Source organism: Dermochelys coriacea, chromosome 6 (assembly GCF_009764565.3).
Source record: "Dermochelys coriacea isolate rDerCor1 chromosome 6, rDerCor1.pri.v4, whole genome shotgun sequence".
Taxonomy (NCBI): Eukaryota; Metazoa; Chordata; order Testudines; family Dermochelyidae; genus Dermochelys; species Dermochelys coriacea.
Window position 1 is genome coordinate 101,448,977 of NC_050073.1, and position 19,880 is coordinate 101,468,856.

A 19,880-nucleotide genomic window follows, 5' to 3' on the forward strand; every position below is an offset into this window, starting at 1 on the left:
TGTACTGACAAGAAAATAACAGATCCCAAGCAGGCTGCAAGATGAGGAATACTAAGAGATGACATTGTGAAGAATATATGCAGGTTTTTGCTTTCATATTCAGAACATGCTTTTGGTGCACCGTTACCCAAAAGATAAAGCATGAAGCCTTTCTGGCCTCTATGGGTATGTCTACACTGCACACTAAGCCCAGGTCTGTGGGACCCAGGCTTGTAGACGTGGTGTTTCCAAATCAGAGTGCGAGTATTCACACTTCATTGTAAACCTTGCTTTACAATTGCTGGACCCATGCCTCAGAGCTGTGCTAACTCATCCATACAGCACTATTCAGACCTTCTGACTCAGATCTGCAGCCTGACCTGAGTCCGCAATTCAAAGTGACAGGGCTTGGACTTGAACCACAGCAGGAATCAGGCTTTGACCCACTCCCCTAGTGGGACCCTAGGACCTGGGTCTTGAGCATTCGCTGACTCGAGTCAGACTGATGTGCATGTGGACAGAAGTGGGGCTTGGGCTCAAACCTGAGTCAGAGCCCAGGTTTAGTGTGCAGTGTATCTGCCTCTCCAGCAGCAAACAGGGGCTGTAAGTAGCCAGCAAGCAACTGGGGGAGAATGCTCCTGGTCCAGGCACTCTGTTGAGCCTCTGCTGGCTTCCTGCAAGCATTGGTACAGGAGGTGTGTGAGGGCAGCTGTGGGCTGGAGACAGAAGAGAATGTATTGGGACAGAGCTGTACAACATGCCACCATGGCCATTCTGGCTTGCGCTGTAAGCCACAGGGAGCTCTGCAGAGGATGCCATAACTTAGGGCTGCCTAAATTTTGCTAGAGGTTGTTTCAGCTCCTGAAGCAGCCCAGAACTGGGAGGGCGCCAAAAATTATTTGAAGCCACCCTCTGCCACTTTCTCCCGCTAACTCATATGGGATTGTCTGAGAGTAGAATGAAAGACTGAGCCAAGAACCTGTAGGTTTAATTTAAGAGAACCAACATGAATCAAAATGTTTGTGTTTTGCACCAGCATAGATTGAGTATGTGTTGAAACTTCATACATCACTACTGTTTCTGCTAAACAAGGAAGACAGGATGTCTCAGTGGTTATTTATATTTAGACCACATTCTTGGTTAGTAGTAGTAACTTTTTTGGGTGGAGGGGGGGAGAGACATGTGGAGTGGGGGAAGGAATTGGCTGCTGTGTGTAAAAATGTTACAACAACTGTAATTAAAAGAAATTCTGGTGAATATAATTTTCAATTTGGGAGTGTAAGGATACTCAGTGGCAGCAAGAAAATATGTTAACTCACTGGAGAAGCAATATCACAGTTAAACTATTTGAGAAATGGAATCCACTTGCTCAGCCTGTGACAGAAACTGACAACTGCAGGAGATCTAAAAAAGCTTCTTGAGTACTAGTGAAATTTACAAGTACCAGCAAGCTGTCTCCTGTAGCCAGCTTTGGAATTCAGCTGTCATTTGCAATTTACATGAAGCCTGGCCCCCCATCATGAGAGGGGCTGAGACAACTCAGATTACTGGAGCTCTTTCATTCAGTCCTCCCTCCCACTGTGAGAGGTAGCAAAGGTTCCTTCAGCTACCATTATTCACTTCCTGGCAAGACTCCCAAGCTGCCTCTAACCTTGGAATTAGCCAATGAGTCCCCCGTATATTTCAATCACAAAAACTAACGTTTTCCATCACATCTCCACCCGCAGCCTCCAGAGATTTTTCAACTGGATTGTTTCACTTTCTCTTTTGGTGCAAGGTGGCATTTGTAGCTACTTCAACTGCCTTTTCTAGAGCCTCAGTTAGCTGGAGACATCAGCATGTATTTTATCTAAATATAGTGGGCCTGATTCTGATCTCTCAGCAGCAACAATCAGTGTAAGTCTACGCTGGTGTCAAACTAACCTAAGAGATCTGACTTGGGCTCTCTGTATTCAGATAATTTGTTTGAGGGAACTGGCTAGTCCAAATATCAAACTGCACAACACAAATATTAGCTGTTCATGGATCAAGGACAAACCCTTGTTTAGAGGGAAGTCACTAAACATTTAAATTGGGAATCTGGTGAAATTTATAATCCCAAGAGTTGAATTGCCAGGAGCAAAAAAGGGTGTTTTTAATGAATGGATTTACTCTGCAACCTGACTTTGATTAAATGTTTCTTTAGATGTATTTATGGCTAGAAAGTGCGACTGTAGCAGCTGCAGGCACAGAATAGGGGTTTATAATTTTTTAAATATTTTAAATGAAAAAGTAAATCAAGTTCATCCTCATGAAAGATTCTAGCCCTGGAGACTCAAGGCTTCTGTTTCCCATAGAAGCACAAACTTCCCCACATTGCCCCTCCAATAAGAATCCATGATCCCCTTGGATGATGACTTCTTGGGATGAGAGTGTCCACCAATCACCATGACCACCCAATCCTTGGCCTGGGTGGAGAAGTGGGAAAGAAGAGCAGGTGTCATGGTTGTATAGGCAGATGACAGAGCCCAGGTAATGGAGTTCAGTTTTATTAACTCTAGTTGTTTGGATTAGTCAGTTACCAGACTCTGGAATGCCCATTCTTCCCCAAGGCAAATCCAAAGCCACTGATGTACAAAGGCAACTGTACAGGTGGCTGGATATATCCTAGATATGTCCTTGATATACTCTCATTGCTGTAGAATCTTGAGCATCTCTACATGTAAGGCTCTCCTACCCACTAAAGGCATTAAATCCTTGTCCCATAGCCAGATCCTTCCCACCATCTGTGGAAATGAAGGGTATTGTCTCATCTCAAACCTTCATCCAAACCAACTATCAAAGTGAGTCACAGATATGAAAAGTTGAATTATAATGTTGACCACCCTCCTGTCTAATGACCACTGTACCTCTGGGATTGAGGGCAGGTGCAGGCTGGAAAATGAATTAGCATCTCTTGAAAATCTTTTAGCGATTAGCATTGGCTGCCTATTCTTTGTGTCGGAAAAGCATTAATTGCTTGCCAACTCTGCGATTATGGTGTGTGAGTTGATCTGGGGATTTGTGTTATAGCTTCTAATGAGGGTGCAGAGTTGGGATGCTTCCTCATCTCCTTGGATGGATTACTTTGCATCAAGATCACACTGAGATCTTTGATTTACCAAAGGGCAGGGAAGCATTTGCTTTGGGATTGCTTGTATTAATCTTGCCCTGTTAAGAACACTCAAACCTTCTGTGCACTATAGATACATTCTTTTCCCATAAACCATATTGGAAAACTCCTTGCTCTCATATCAGAAACACTAACAGTAAATAATACAGGATAGTAACTGGTGAGCATTCTAAACTCTCCTCTCTTTTATAGTTGCATTTTACCTGAGCTTCTGTCTTTATTTCTTCATATTCCACCTTCATCTTCTCCTGGACATCCTCATCGACACTTGGGTCACCTATCCTGTTAAACAAGGAAGCAGCTTCCTCCAGCAGCCTTTCCAGCAGGACTGACTGATTTAGGACATCATTCAGCAGAACCTGGGAGTGGCTCAGCTGCCATTGCTTCTCCTTTAAACCGAGCTGCAGTTCTATGTCAGGTTCCAATGTAACCTTCATGTTATGAATCCAGACGTAAAACTCATCCTGGGCTTTCAAATATTCACTCCAGTGCAGCCACACCCATTCGATACGGCTGTTGGGGAAAGTGAGAAACAAGATACACGAGGTTCTCCCAGGACCAGTGGAGAGGGTGGGGAGTTCAAGATGCTTTAAAAAATGTTGGTAATAAAGAATCAGATTCTCAGACAGAGTAAATCAGCCTAGCTTCATTGACTTCAGAGTGTCACAATCCACTTCCCAGCTCCCCCGGCTGCAGGAAGAAGTACCCTGTGCTAGCCCTGTGCTTGGCAAAAGATTATTTCTCAGGTCACTGGACTGACATATTGTGGGTAGATGTAGAGCCAAGGTTCCACCTACTCTCTGTTCCTTTCCAACATATGCATGGGACCCCAGTGAAGGCTCCTCTCTCTCCCACACAGTACAGGTAGTTAGAGCAAGGAGTAAGGCGGTCTTGTCTGAGAGAATTAGACAAGCCACAATCTGACCCAATATTTCAAATACAGTCTTTGTGGAAACTGCATGTGTCCTACCTGTGGCAGTGAGTAATGTAGATGGCTGTTTCTTCCCACATGGCTTTAATGTCTTTCAGTTTGGCTAGTATCTCATGCTTTTCCTCCTCGCTGACACAGTGAAGAAGGGCATCTGCTTTTATCAGGACCAAATCCATTTTCAATCGACCTTCTGGCTCCAGCGCACAAATTTTCTATTAGAAAACACAAAACTGAAAACATTAAAAAAAAAAGAGAGCCTGCCAGTGCAGTTATTGAATTAGAACTTTGTTTTCATATGGAAATCATTACATCCTTCCTGGAAAACTCCTACAAAATTTAATAGAAATAAGAACTTTCCTACTGGTTTTTTCAATATTCTTACAGGATTTAATTAATGGAGAAATATATCCCTGTTGTAAAGTAGTTACCACCACCAACAGAAAGTAGATCATTAACTTCTGTAGGTTTTCATGGTAATTTCTACGCAGCCCTGTTGGGTTTGTGCCTATTAAGTGCTATAGGACTTGCCTGTAACAACAGTGTCTCCACTACTGCTACAGATCTATTGTACTGCACAACCACATGACGTCTAATTCACTTTCTTGGAGTAAGTGCAGAGGAAACACTATTCACGGGAAACATTGAGCAAAGCCAGTATTGTAAGTTGCACTAGAACATGCCATGTGAGCTGCACCAAAAAGCAGTTTGTTGCAAATCACAGAAGACATACTTTGAGCCACCCTATAAAAAGAATAGAGAATTATATCTCTGCTATCAAATTCTATTTCTACACAAAAACTCGTTGTGTATCAGTTAAGGCTCCGTCACCTACATGCATACCTAACACAAAACCTACAAGCAAGGAAATGAAAGTTGAGCCACCTAACACTATGTATCTTCTACTCTTCTACCCAGAGACAAACCTAACCCCTCGCACAACCACCCCACCCCACACACCACCTTAATTCTGTCCTAATAGTGTTGTCAACCTTCCAGCATCACCTTCCCACTATCACGCAGACCATTAGACCTCTTTTCCCTGCTGTCCCTCCGCACTGTTCTGGGAAAACACACTTATTCATGGTGGGGGAAAGGGTGCCAAAAGGAAAATGCTGAGACACTCAAAATTTGAGGTCACTTTTGAAGGTGTAGGCCTAAGTGATTTGTCCGGAGTGATTTGCCTATTACCCATAAATACATCATTTGATTATTTACTTGTAAAAAACAAAAACAGAGCACAGGGGAAAATATAAACCACACCCAGAAAACAGTAGAAAGATTCAAAACCAAAACTTAGTCCAGGCTTCAGTCTTGTTCCTGCTTGAAGTGACTTGAAAGCAAATGAGCCCAGGATTGAGAAAGCTGTGGTTGGAGCTGGCATTTTTTTTAACGATTGCTTTCATTGGCTGGCATTTTCATTAGCCAATTAACAGAAAAAAAAATCATAGGGAGGAAGACTGAATAAATGCAAGCCAACTGGAAAAAAGGCACTTGGAACAGATGTTTTTATTTAAAAAAAAAGGCAGGCCAGAAGGATACATCAGCTGGGTGGCAGAGGAGGAAGAGGGGAAAGAAACGCGGAACTAAAAAAGAGCCACTAGCTTTTTGTTTAATAATAATGATGGATTTCCAATATCCGGATTGAAAAAGCTACTATAACAAGGATTTTCTATCCGTTATGACCCTGTTCCAAAGTCCAACAAAGGCATCAGACTTTAGATCAGCCCAGGTAAGATCATCACAAACCACACAATCTTCATTCTTGTGCTCTGTAATGTCAACAGAACCCCTTAATAAACTGTCTCCCACAGCACTGACTTTCCTGAATTCTCTGCATGCATTATGATGTTGTGTGTATCAACATTCCTTATGCAAAAGGTAAGGGCTATGCTCATCCAAAAGCAGAAACAAATCCACAATCCACAATGAAACAGGAACTTCCAGCCTTTGTGACGGCTATGCAAGTCTGCCCATCACCACCAGCTCGCTGATGAGTCTCTATGCTAGGCCTGGTATATGCTCCAATCCCCAATGAACCGCATTTGAGAAAATGGTCCTGAAAATACTGCAATGCCATTATATAAACCACCCCACCAGGACTGCCATTGTCAGTGCTAGTCGTCCCATCTCAAAAACAGAAGGGGTTCAAAGATGGGATGGAGGGAAAACATGACTAGATGCACAGAAAGATGTTCATCTGAAGAGAAAAAGAGAAGGCTGTTTCATTTAGAGAACAGGCCTATCACACAAAATATGAAAGAGGTATAGAAAATAAGTTGTGTGATGCGGTATACAAACCTCACACTGGGGAACACAGGGTTAATGAGCTATTGTGTGCTCAGTTGGCCTGCCTTGCCACACCTGTGAGCGATGTCAGACTTGAAGGGAGGATTTTAAAAAGGTAAAACAAAGCACAGTTTGTGGCAGAGCAGACCTTGTGGGAACTCCTCACATCAGTGTGGCCCAACAGCCACTCCCTAATGAAAGGGACAACCCGATGCTGATCCACTTTTGCTGGGACTGTTCTTCCATGTTAGCCTGTGAGCCTCGTCGGGACCACAGGAGCTTAACAGAAGCCTTCTGAAGAAAGAGCCTTACCACATCTGTGGGACAATCCATTTGTGTTCATTCTTCTTGTGTTTGTTGCAACCCTGAAAGGAGCAGCCTGCCCAGAGGGGTGAGCCTCTTATGACTGGACTGGCACAGTGGAACACTCAGGCATCTCAGAACAGAGGCCCAAGTCAGTGCAAAGGCCCAGCCTAGGTGTGCCCTGGGGAAGGATGCCGTGATACTAGTCTCAACCTACTGCCCCACTATAATAGTGAATGGTATAGCTGGGGTAGATAGGAGCAGACAGTTTTCTCAGTGTTCAAGAACAAGAGACATCGAATGAAACTGAAAGGCAACACAATTAAAATGGATAAAAGGAAACACTATTTTTTAAACACACAAGGCATAATTCATCTGCCACAAAATCTGAGGACAAGAGATTAACAGGATTATACAGAATATTATCTGTCTACATAGATAATGAGCAGATTCACAGTTCCATTAAAAAGATGAGAGCTATAACCCCACTCACTGACAGGATTTAGGAAGAAACTTGCCCTACAGACAGATTATTCCCTAACTGTCCATCCCTGGGATTCCGGTGCCTTTCTTGATAGCATCTGGTGTCACCCAGGGTTTCTCAGAACCCAACGCAGTGGTAACTTAACTGTCTCTCTTCGGGCAGGGTCAGGAATAAATCAATGGGAGGCACAGCTCATCCAGCTGATAAATAATTGATACAAACCAGGAGTGCTTTCATCTAAAATTACTTTTTTTTATTAGATCTCAAGTGTGCGCGTGCATGTGCGCACACACACACACACACACAGTTGCAGTAGGGCTAGAGCAGAGGTTCTCAAACTGTGGTCTCTGGACCACTAGTGGTCCGCAAGCTCCATTCAGGTGGTCCATAGATAGTTTCCTCTAAGGTGTGCGCCTGGGCACACAAGAGAATGAAGGGCCACCCACCTAATTAGTGGAGCCGCACAGGCATGGCTCCACTATTTAGGTGTCTGGACCCTGGAGAAGATGCACATGTAAGGTGAGGTGGTGGCCTTGTGGGGAATAGAGGAAAGGTGGGAGGGGGAAGTGGGATGAGAAGAGGCGGTGGGGGGAATTTGGGAAGTGCAGGGCTGCGGCGGCCAGAGAAAGAGCCAACTTTCCCCAACTCCAGAGCTGCAGCTGCCAGGGAGAGATGGCCCTCCTTCCCAGCCCCCACTCTGTGGCTGCTGTGAGGAGGGAGAGACAGACCTCCTTCCCAATGGTAGCTCTGTGGCTGCTGTGGCGGGGGAGAGAGGGAGAAATGTCCCTCCTTCCCAGCCTCAGCTTTGTGCTGCTGTGGTGTGGGAGACACATCCCCCCCTCCTTCCTCGCCCCAGCTCGGGGGCTGCCACGGCAGGGGAGAGAGGGCACATCCATTGCATTAGAAAGATAAGACTACTGATATTAAAATATGAGTTGTGTGCTTTTATTTGTAGAACAAAAACCATTAATTCTTATTCTTTTTTTTTATATAGCGCTTTTATCCAAAGTGCTTTACAATAGTTGGCTAACGGTACAAACAACATTTGGAAAGATCATTAAGTGGTCAGCAATTTTCGAGTGGTCCGTGAAAAAAAAAAAGTTTGAGAACCACTGGGCTAGAGCATTTCAAAACAAGTATATTTACCTACAGTTAAGAAATGGTTTTGAGGAATCAGTTGCCCACCTCCCAGCTAGCTGCTGGGGAACTTGGCTGTTAGCTCCTTGCCCAAAGAAAGCTTCCTCAGAATGCTCCAAAGCATATTCTTTCACCTAATCTTTTATAGCTAAACTTCAAACAAAGCACACAACCTATAGTGACTCAAAACTACTCATCTCTTATCATCAAAACATTTCTAGTCATAACAATGTGTCTGGGGCACTTAAAACCTAGATCACTATTCACTCACTCTCTTTCATACTTGTTAACTTTCTGCCCCATCCTCCCATTCTGATTAAAAAACTGCAAGTATGCAGCTGTCTGACCTGCCCTCATAAAGGCCCAAGATTTTCCTAGCTATGTGATGTTTGGTTTTCAGCTGGCAGTGGCTGAACATACAAAATTGCTGACTGCGGCATTATCAAATTCTGGGGTAACAATGGTATCGTCCCCCGTCAGAGACAGGACGTGGGATGAAATGGGCTATTGGTCTCATCTGGTAGCATCGTTTTATGCACTGCATTGGGTGGCTGCAAACCTCAGTCTTGTGACTGCGAGAAGCAACTAAACCTCCATTTTAGCATGCACAAATGAATGAGTGCTGGGTGCAGCAGCTGATATCTCAGTCTAGTAAATCAGGATTGCTACTAGTCTTCCAAATACACATGAAAAGTCTGGAAGCATCTAATCTAACAACAGGATGCAACCCCCACCCCCACCCCCTCACACATTCTATTCCCTTTTCTTATGGCAGCGGTAAGTGGCTTGCAAAAGAAGAAGCTGGAGAGAATGCTGAAGAGATCCTGCCCAAATGGGACAAACCTTACAGCTCGTGAGACTATTTTCATGCCCTATCCCACCTTGATCATCTCCTAATGGCAGCCTCTCCATGACTCCTGGCAGCCCCTGCAGTGCCAATGCCACTTGTGAATATGTCTCTCAAAAAGCAATATCAGTCTTCCCCTACCTCAGTCTCTCTTAGCCTGGCTTCCAGGGCAGACCGAGGTCCCTTGGTGTTATCATTGATCTGCAGTCTCTCCTGGATAGCTTTCATCCAGGCTTCTGCATTCTCCACACTCGTGTCAAATTCATCCTGGGGCTGCTGAGTCATTGCATTAGAGGAAACTAAAAGGATAAAGAAATGAGGAATTAGAAACAAACAAACAATTCTCTTCTCAGGAAAGTCCCTCACAGTCTTAAGGAGCAGGGAAAAAAGGAAAATAACTTTACTGATCTCTTTTTAATTAATGGCATCAAAATTCACAACCCTCAGTAGTCCTACATTTCTATGTGAGACTCAACAGAAGTGAATATGGAGTAAAAGCTCAAACTCAGAGCTTCTAAAATGAAAGTATATATGGGAACAAGATGAAGTTGGGGCACTCCTTTAAGCTCTGTGATAAGGGCTGACATTCAAAGGAATAAGAGTCACTGCATTTATTTGAAAACCAAATTAGGCTAATTTGGTGCTTGTGAAACGTACCAGACTGGACACTAATGTCCTTTGTATTTTCACAGAACATGCACAGTACAGGCAGCGGGAATATAAATACATCCATCAACATGAATCTCTCTAAGCCCATTTAGGGCTCAGCCCTGCAATGTACTGAGCACTTGGCCCTGACCTAGCCAAGCATTAAGTGTGTGCTTAAACTTTAAACAGAACTGTCTCAGTGAAGTTGGCCAGATCAAGCCAAAATACTCAGCACTTTGCAGTTAATCCACTCTGCTGAAACTTCTAAGGAGGCAGACAATCAGAACAAGTTGTGGTGACGGTTTTGTGATACGGACTCTATTTCTGCAGGAACTGGGCTGAGACAGCTAACACAGATCACTAGTCAGTCATCAGATGGGAACATCTTTCAGTGCCTATGCACTTTGGGTGGATTTGAACTGGAGACTTATAGATAAAAGGCTCCGTGGACTAGATCCAAAGTCAATATAAAGAGGCTCCTGGAGTTCAATGGGTTTTGGATCAAGTCCTACACCCACTGCCAATGCCTGTCAGCCAGTTTGTCCTTAATGAAAATGTCACGCCTATTTGTTATCCACAATTGAATGCCTTTCTCTTAAAGGTCTAGAGATAATTACTGAGGCTCCATTTTTGCCACTGTTACTCTGACCAAGTAGTACTTTATTTGTTCCCACTGATTTCCCTGGGACTGCTCCCACACAGTCCAGTACTGCGCAATGTGAGCAAGGGAAAGCAGAGATGGCCCTTGGTGAATCCAGCCCAGGATTTCTGGTAACATCTTGAAATTGGAAGACACCCTGATCATAACCGCTGAGGGGGGGAGAGTGACCTGTTTATATCCCCATCCTCCACTTCCACTATACACCTCCACTCCTAGCTTTTCACTAGCCTGCTGCTGTTCCTCTCAGTGTGGTGGCAGGGCATGCGCATTCTCACATGCTTGTCACAGCTGCAGCATCACCTTGAATCAGGAGCCAAATGTGCACCCCTCCGTGCTCCTGGGCGTAGCTGTGCTAGAGATGGGATTCACCCTAGGCAAGGGAACAATACTGCTACTACCCTCCACTGCGGGATCTCCTGGTGGAGGGCACTGGCCAGGGATTCGTAAGAGCCCACAAAGGCAAAGGCTGCCCAGGGGAGACACTGGCTCGCTCCATTTCCCAGCCAGCCTGACCAGTGTATACCCTTGGTAGTTGTGGCAGCTGGGTCCAAGCCCCACAATAAAGGAGGGGATGTGGGTGGGTTGGGCTGCTACGCTCTCACTTCTACTGGGCCCAGTTTGACAAGCTGACCTACCTAGCAGACCAGGTTCACATAAGGACTGGGTGTGCTGGTGCTCAGCGGGGGTGACGGAAGGATTGTGCGTGGGAAGGATTTGGCCTGCATAGGAAGCCTCTAGGAAAGGAAATGGGTAGTCCTAGGTTGCACAAACCCTCCTGTGACAGAACCAGGAGTGAACTCATTCTCAAGGCGCAGGCCAACTGAGAAACCTGTCTTGGAAAATCAAACCTAGTTCTCGTAGAAATGGTTTAAGAAATATCTGTCAGCAGGGCTGGACAACAAATGGTCCTATCTTATACACGTTTTATGAGTTGTCCAAACCATCTGGACACATGTAAGGAGGACTTGTGGGCTTCAGTGAGGACTGAGGCACTGCTCATGCTACTCTGTGTAGTTTAGTTTGAGGGATGAGCCAGAGGCACAGTCCTACAGACACTTGGGTCTGGTGTGGCTGGAACAGCCTCCCTTCTGAGATCTATAGAAGTGACTCTTGGAACAATTTTTATATACATTTATGTATTCTAATTTATGTATGTATTAATTTATAAAGCGCATTGATAATGGAGAAATCTGTGACAGCATATGTGAGTAATAATTAATCATAAGAAATCAAAGTGCAAATAACAAAGCACTGAACAAAGCAGTCACCCCCTGTGGGACAGTAAAGGCAAAAGAAAGGAGAATATTCCAAGATACTGAGAGAGAGGTAGTCTATCTGGCTAATGCAGGCCAGCTCCTCATATCCAGGGGTTATAAAAAGTATTTGAGGGCTGAGTCTGAGTAATTTGGTAAGTGGAAAATATTAGAGATGGGCCAAAACTGGACCCACTTAGCTGATCCACTTTTCCCATTCCTACCTTGCCCCTCCCCACAGCACTGACCTCATCTCTTCCCCCCCAGAAAAAACAAACCTTGGACATTTAAATAAATAGGGATCACGTCAGAAACAACCCTGATTTTACCAATAAAATACTGAGCCAGATACCGAGCTGTGGCTAAGCTCTGCTCAGCACAGCTCAGGAGAAAGGATGCAAAGGTAGCTTAATCACACATGTGCACCCGCAAGGCCATGGACCTACCGGGTTGTCAGTCTAGTCCCTTGTATAAATTAGAGCAGCCAGAGGCACCATTCTGGCTGCAGGGGATCATTGGGGCATAGGGATGCCTGGCTGTGCTCTTATTTCCCTGGCCATACCTCTGCACAACCGCTGGAATGGTGCTGGTGTAAAAGCTGATCTACATCACCTGAATAATCCCTTGTCTCAAGGATTCAGTGGCAGGCTTAACTGGGTTTAGAGTCAGAGCAGCACAAGCATCTGCCAAGATTGGTGTAGGCATACCTGGTTCTGTCTCAGAACAGGGGGGTGGACTAGATGACCTCTCAAGGCCCCTTCCAGCCCTACATTTCTATGAAACCAGCTTTCATTATCAGAGGATCTGGCCCTCTATCTGCATCATGTTCTCTGAATTTCCTAAAGTACTTTTTTTTTCTTTTAATTTATGCATCTAGTTTAACTCTCTTTCAAACAGGTTTAACAGCCCTCATTGTGAGGTTTAATTAGTTAGTGTTTGTAAAGCACTATTGAGATCCTTCAAAGTCACTCTTTAAGTGCAATGTATTTTTGGCAATATTATAATTATTTTTTCCCAAGTTTCCCAATACACTTTTTTTCTCCCTGCAAAGCCATTCTGCTTTTGCTAACTTAACACATTTTTCATAATTGATCCCTTTCTTAAACATACTTTTAAACCAAACATTTATAGTGCACTGGTTTTTAAATGGTTTCAGTATGTCTTGAATTCCTGTGCTCATGTACTACTTGACTCACTTCCAGAACCAAGCTCTCTGACAAATAAAAAGAGAGGGAAAGAAAAACACTCCAAGAAAGTTAAATCACTCGCCATTAGGGACAGTATTTTCCAATTATTGAAATACTTCAAGCTTTTCATAACTCTTTCCATTTGGAAGAGATCAGGGTTCTGGGTTTGCACATGAGAAGTGTTTTTAAAACACTGCAGTCTGTCAAATTTTATAGAAATGCACAAATGTGGAAGCTATTGTGGTTCTGGGAATTGTTTGGTACTGGGGTAATTTAATAACTGCTCAGCTGTCCTGGATATTGTAAGGAGAGTTCTGAGAGAGAGAGAGAGAGAGAGAGAGACAGTTGTATAGGAGCATAAGTCTTTCGAAGTGGAGATGGAATTAGCATATACTACTATAGAAGCGACACATCAATCTCCACGATTCCAAAGCTGAGAGTTCTTGGCATACTAAGGGTTGTCTACATTACTGCACAGGATCGATCTAAGATACGCAACTTCAGCTACATGCACAGTGTAGCTGAAGTTGATGTGCTTAGATCTACTTACTGCGGTGTCCTCACTGTGGTAAGTCGACAGCTGACACTCTCCCGTTGACTCCGCTTGCACTTCTCATTCTGGTGGAGTACTGGAGTCGACAGAAGAGTGCTCAGCAGTCGATAAATCAACCCGCACTGGATTGATCGCTGCCCGCCGATCTGGCGGATAGTGTAGACAAGCCCTAATAAATCTACCGCTGTCAATCATGCTATTAGCACGTACATCCCTATATAAAGGACTAGATTACTTCAATTGGAATGGTACTCACAGCAGAGCTAAATTTGGTCCAGTTTGAGTAAGTGGAGAAACTCTTGAGATTCTAGTAAGCATTAGCTGTACCCCAGCAATCTGTAGCTTAACCATTTTTGGGGGTTCAGGACATTAACCCTAGAACCTTGAACATCTTCCAAGGCAGTTTTTTCCTGTACTATTTGTGGTGAATGTTTATGACCATCAGGAACTGTTTGTCCAAATTTATGTACTGAAGCAAAAACACATGCTGGGTGTTCTTGGAACAATCACGTCCATTTCCTGCTTAAAGTTTATGGCTATAGCCAAGTGGTTGTCACACGGGTGGCAGAGTGCAGAGCATTTACTTGCAGCACTGCCATTTCCTTTCCTCTCCAAACAATATCCACTCTCCAGGGAAACCCATAACTACTTGACAAACCCAACTGCCACCACGTGATCACAACAGCTATTTTTCAGCTTAACTGACACCTACCATGAGTCACTGAACATCAGAACGATAACACAGTTTGTTGGATCTGTTCACCAATTCATAGTAAAGATAATTCTTTCCAACATACAGATCTGCTTTAGGCTTGGTCTACACTACAAAATAAGGTCAGTTTAACTACATCAGCCAAGGGTGTGAAAAAGCCATACCCTTGAGCAGCATAGAGAAGCTGACCAAAGTCACTGTGTAGACAGTACTAGGTCAAAATGGAAGAATTCTTCCATCAATCTAGCTACTGCATCTCAGGAAGGTGGATTATCTAACTGAATCCCTCTCGTTGTCACAGGTAGCGGCTACACTCAAGTGTTGCAGCTGTGCCGCTGTTGTACACCTTTTAAGTGTAGACAAGCCCTTAAACTCCAGTGGGAATAAAATATAAATGTAATTAATAAGACTGGGACTTTTCAGCCTGGAAAAGAGACGACTAAGGTGGGATATGATAAAGATCTGTAAAATCATGACTAGAGTGGAGAAAGTAGATAAGGAAGTGTTATTTACTCCTTCTCATAACGTAAGAACTAGGGGTGACCAAATGAAATTAATAGGCAGCAGGTTTAAAACAAACAAAAGGAAGTATTTCTTCACACAACGCACAGTCAATCTGTGGAACTCTTTGCCAGAGGATGTTGTGAAGGCCAAGACAGTAACAGGGTTCAAAAAAGAACTAGATAAATTCATGGAGGATAGGCCTATCAATGGCTATTAGCCAGGATGGGCAGGGATGGTATTCCTAGCCTCGGTTTTGCCAGAAGCTGGAAATGAGCGACAGGGGATGGATCACTTGATGATTACCTGTTCTGTTCACTCCCCTCTGGGGCACCTGGCATTGGCCACTGTTGGAAGGCAGGATACTGGGTTAGGTGGACCTTTGCTCTGACCCAGTATGGCCATTCTTATATAATATCCCCTCACATTATAAAATTGCTTTTACACTTCCATAATTTTCAATTCTAAGAAGCCATTTGCAGAAGTATGGACCAATAATTCTCCTCTAAAAGGAAGCTGGACTTGTAAATAAAATCAAAGCTAAGATCTAGGGTTACTCCCTTTTTCACTTCAGGGGTGGCAGCTAGCAGAATTTTGACATTTTAAATCTTCAAAATTTCAAAGTTTTAATTTTGAAGGGGAAAAAGCAGATGCTTTTCCTTTTAATTGCAAAATCTCCCACTCCCCTTTATTCTGCCATCTCGCTCAAGTAGACATTATCCTGCTGTAATTCGGCCAGATTAGTAAAATGCAGGAGTAAATAAGGGTACTTCTAATTTCTTTTTAGGATCAGTGAAACATTGTACAATATCTATCTTAGGTATTTATATGGTCCCCATCGTCACAGGATCCGAGTCCCTCACAATCTTTAACGTAGGTGTCCTCACAACATTCCTGTGAGGTAAGGCAGTGCTATTGTCTCCATTCAGCAGATGGGGAACTTGTTATAAACTTGTCACATCTGATGAAGTGAGCTGTAGCTCACGAAAGCTTATGCTCAAATAAATTTGTTAGTCTCTAAGGTGCCACAAGTACTCCTTTTCTTTTTGCGAATACAGACTAACAGGGCTGCCTCTCTGAAACTTGTTATAATATGTATAACAAACAGCCACTAGGGGGAGCAGGCAGATAGATAACAAAACGTGTGGCTGTTCCAGGTTGTGGTGGGTGCTTTGTTGGAACTTGCTGGAAGTGTGGCGCTATTGCAAAGTTATATACTTGTTGCCTGAATAAACAGACAGTCAATACTCAAAGAAGCTGGAGTGCATATGGCTTACAACACAACAGAACTGAGGCACAGAAAGGCTAGGTGACTTGCCCAAATCACACAGGAAGTGTGTAGCAGAGCAGGGAGTTGAACCTAGGTCTCCCAAGTCCTGGACTACTGCTCTCATCCCTGGACCATCATTCCTCTAATATGCTAATAGGGAATCCTCAGAACTAAGCGTATCTTCTCCTTCTGCAATTGCCAGGAAAAGATAACTAGTAGCCTACCTGCAACCTTCAGATTATGAATTTGGAACCCCTTCTGGTGAAACTATCCAGACTAGATTTCCAATTTCTGCTCAGCTCCCTAAAATAAGAGTTACACTATCAGTCAGCCAAGGGAAAAGCATTGCAAGCCAAGCACATTAGAGTCATAGCCCCTGGGGCTGGGGTTTATGTAATTAATTAAATCCCACCTGCCTGCTAAAAATTGCACATCCCCACAGTTCACAGCTGCGTGCCATGCAAGGGTACTGATAATATTGACCAATAATGTTCTACTGTGTCTGGGTCTTGGCTGGGACTGAAACTGCAGCTGTGTGAACAATTTTTAGTGAATAACGTATCTGATAAATTTCACCCCTTTTGGTGGTCACACCTTGCAAGTGAACAATCTATGATTTTCTCACATATGGGTGCTATTCAAAATTATTTTGCCAAATAAATTCTGCAAATTATTTTTGCTCGGGAGATTGTTCTAACACCCAATTCTAATTCTAATTGGATCACCCAATATTCCAGCTGTGCTGATAGTTTTAATTAGACCCAAGGGTCATATGGTAATCATGGTTACTGTCCTCTGACTGGATGAGAGTAACTCTTATTATTAATGTATTAGTATTTATTATTTGTACTGCAGTAACGCCTAGTATCCCAGGCCCCCATTGTGCTAGACACTGTACAAAGAGAATAACTCACACAGCACCCTACAATGAGCCTGGATGCTTTACGGAACAAATAAGATAAATCCCCTGCCCTGAGGAGCTTATAGTCTAAACACCAGACCAGATGAACAAGTGAAAGCAGAAAAATAAAGTGCCTCTAAGTATGGGGATAAGAAATGATGGACAAGGGGCAACAAGGCTTACATGGACACACATATTGGTGTGAACATGCCCTGACAACTCTAATATACATCTCACAACTCATCTTCCTCATTTGGAGCCAGAACCACTCATCCATAGGAGGGGCTAGACATTTCAGAATCTAGAAATATGCCTGAAGCCACCAAGTTCAGATCTTTATCAGATCCAAATGTTCTCAATGTTTGAGTGTTTGGAATTGGGACTCTTTGCTTCAGACCGATCTTTTTAAAAGAACTGACTTTGAACGTAATATGCTAACTGCCTATCTCTGACTGGTGATGGGGAGCACTCAGCACACAACTCTGAAATCAATGGCCTTTGTAGGTAACCTTCAAGTATATATTAGAAACATGAACATTTACAACTACTAAACAAGTGTTCAGAACTTATACGTCAGACCTGATCCTTAATAGGATATCAATGCCTTTTCCCTCTTTAAAAAACAAAAACTTGAAAAAAATATTTAAGTCCTAATTTTTGGAAATCTTATAAAAACCTTCATCTTCATGGAAATGAAACTGGCAAAGTTTGCCATTGTTAGGTTTTTAATTATTTTTAAGTTAAAATTAAAATGTAGGTCTGTGGGAATGACTGTCTTATGGAAGAGGGAGTTTGCAAACAAAGCCGTATTCTAAACACTGCATTCAAAGCTTAAAATAATTATGTGATCTCTAGGGGACCAAAGCTCATGATCATAAATACATGAACATGCTTTTATTTACACTACCCAGTGACAGTTTTTTAAGAATCGCATATAACTGCTCCAGGGCCTAAAACATTGGAACCCTCTCAAGAGCACATACTGCAGGGTAAGTAAAGTTGCATCTAGATAATTCAATAATTCAGATGTTATTCATAACAATATCTGTGTTGAGCTGATGCCAGGACTTTCTGTTGCAAAAATGACATCGCTTTGTGTTCAAACAAACCCAGACTCTAGAGCAGAGGTGGGCAAATTACGGCCTGTGGGCTACATCTGGCCCATGGGACCATCCTGTCCGGCCCCTGAGCTCCCCACTGAGGAGGCTTGCCCCTGGCCCCTCCCCCGCTGTGTTCACCCCACCCCGCAGCCACGCCACTGAGCCGGCAGCACTTTGGGTGGCAGGGCTGCGCGCTCATGCAGGGCAGCACGGCAGCATGTCTGGCTCTGGCCAGGCAGCGCAATGGCGAGACATGCTGCTCTAAGCGGCCTGGTAAGGGGGCCAGGAGCAGGGGGTGGTTGGATGGGGTGGAGATTCGGGGTGGGGAGCAGTCAGGACAGGGAACAGGGGGCGGTTGGATATGGCAGAGGTTCTCGTGGGGGGGTTTCAGAGGAGGTTAGATAGGGGGTGGGGGTCCCAGGATGGGGTGGTCAGGGGACAAGGAGCAGGGGCAGTTGGCTAGGTCGAGGGTTCTGAGAGGGGCAGTCAGGGGGTGGGAAGTGGGAAGGGGTGGGGAGGGGATGGGGGCCAGGCTGTTTGGAGAGGCACAACCTTCCCTACCCGGCCCTCCATACAGTTTTGCACCCCCATGTGGCCTTCGGGCCAAAAAGTTTGCCCACTCCTGCTCTAAAGTAAGCTAAGGTTTGCCTACATCCCAGGTGCAGTAAATTACTGAAGCTGACAGCAACCTTATCCCCAAGCTCTTTCTTCAGAAACTGAATAGTCCACTGCAAACCGTAAATAGCATCTAAATTAATTTTGAACGGTTGAGAACATTTCTGGAATTGAGTAAAATAGGCTGCCTTCCTGTGACTCATTTTTGCCTGAACTCTAGCAGTTTCCATAACTTAGTCACCCTCCTACCATGCCTATATGCCAGGCACTGTGGGTCAGTAACAGAGCAAGCATATGCTTTCAATCCCAAAGACGATTCCTATTAGCCACTGGAGTTTGCTGTTATGTTCAGTTCCACCAAGAGACTGTAACCCCAACATAAAGTTCTGTTACGGTGTAATCTGATACTTTTACAATCAGGGAAGCCATTCTATATGAGAAGCAGCACTATCTTTTTCTGTAGAGCATTAACTAGGGTTGTAAACCTAACAAAGGATCCAATCCTGAGCCCACTGAAGTCACTGTTGGTTTGCCATTGATTTCAGTGGCGGCAGGATTGAGTTTAAAGTTTTGTGTCAGCGTTCCCTTTCCAGTGAAAATGTTCTTGGAGCTATTTTAAACTGGAGCTGTGATCCCAGATAACTGCTGCTGCTGAGCAATGAAAGTAAAGCAAACATTTAACACTTCCTACTCCAGTGGAATTCAACTTTGCTAACCTTTTGGAAATGTAATAACTTATATGTTAATAACTACGGGCATGGCTACATTTGCAGATGTAGAGCACTTTGAGTTAAACCCGCCTTCGTAGAGCGCGGTAGAGAAAGCACTGCAATCTGTCCACACTGACAGCTACAAGCGCACTGGCGTGGCCACATTAGCAGCTCTTGCAATGGTCACAGAGAGCAGCGCATTGTGGTAGCTATCCCAGCATACAAGTGGCTGCAACGTGCTTTTCAAATGGGGTGGGGGTGCTGGTGGAGTGTGACAGGGAGTGTGTTGTGTGTATGTGGGGGGAGAGAGAGTGGGTTTTGGGGGGGGCTGAGAGCATGTCAGCATGCTGTCTTGTAAGTTTAGACAGCAGCAGACCCTCCCTCCCCCCGCCTCCCTCTCTCACACACAGCATTGCACAGTAATGGTTGCTTTGTCTTGGAGCAGATAAGCAGCCGGCTGTCAGAAACACAGCTTTCAAAGGGCACATCTGCATTCCTGCCGTGAGTTCAAAACAATGACAAGAGTGGCCACTTGATTTAAGGGGATTACGGGATGTTTCCGGAGGCTGATCAGAGGGCAGTAATGCAACACCTCGTCCACACTGGTCCTGCGGCACCCCATCGGGGGCGCAGCAAATGTTATTCCATTCA

At 44.2% G+C, this 19,880-nt stretch overlaps 1 protein-coding gene across 8 annotated transcripts in view; it reads right to left on the reverse strand.

Annotated features, from left to right (window-relative positions):
- Positions 1–19,880, reverse strand: part of SYNE3 (spectrin repeat containing nuclear envelope family member 3) — a 92,638-nt gene that overhangs the window by 48,801 nt on the left and 23,957 nt on the right. For 5 of the 8 annotated variants that reach the window (XM_038404902.2, XM_043517460.1, XM_043517457.1 and 2 more), the window contains exons 3-5: positions 9,260–9,417; positions 4,101–4,273; positions 3,334–3,643 (exon numbers count right to left, since the gene is read on the reverse strand). In XM_038404902.2, the coding sequence (XP_038260830.1) occupies positions 3,334–3,643; positions 4,101–4,273; positions 9,260–9,403 (627 nt within the window). In that variant the 5' untranslated portion in view covers positions 9,404–9,417. Of the gene's footprint in view, positions 1–3,333; positions 3,644–4,100; positions 4,292–9,259; positions 9,418–16,127; positions 16,207–19,880 lie in introns of those variants that run through there. The other 3 variants (XM_043517459.1, XM_043517458.1, XM_043517461.1) reach the window with 2 other exon arrangements.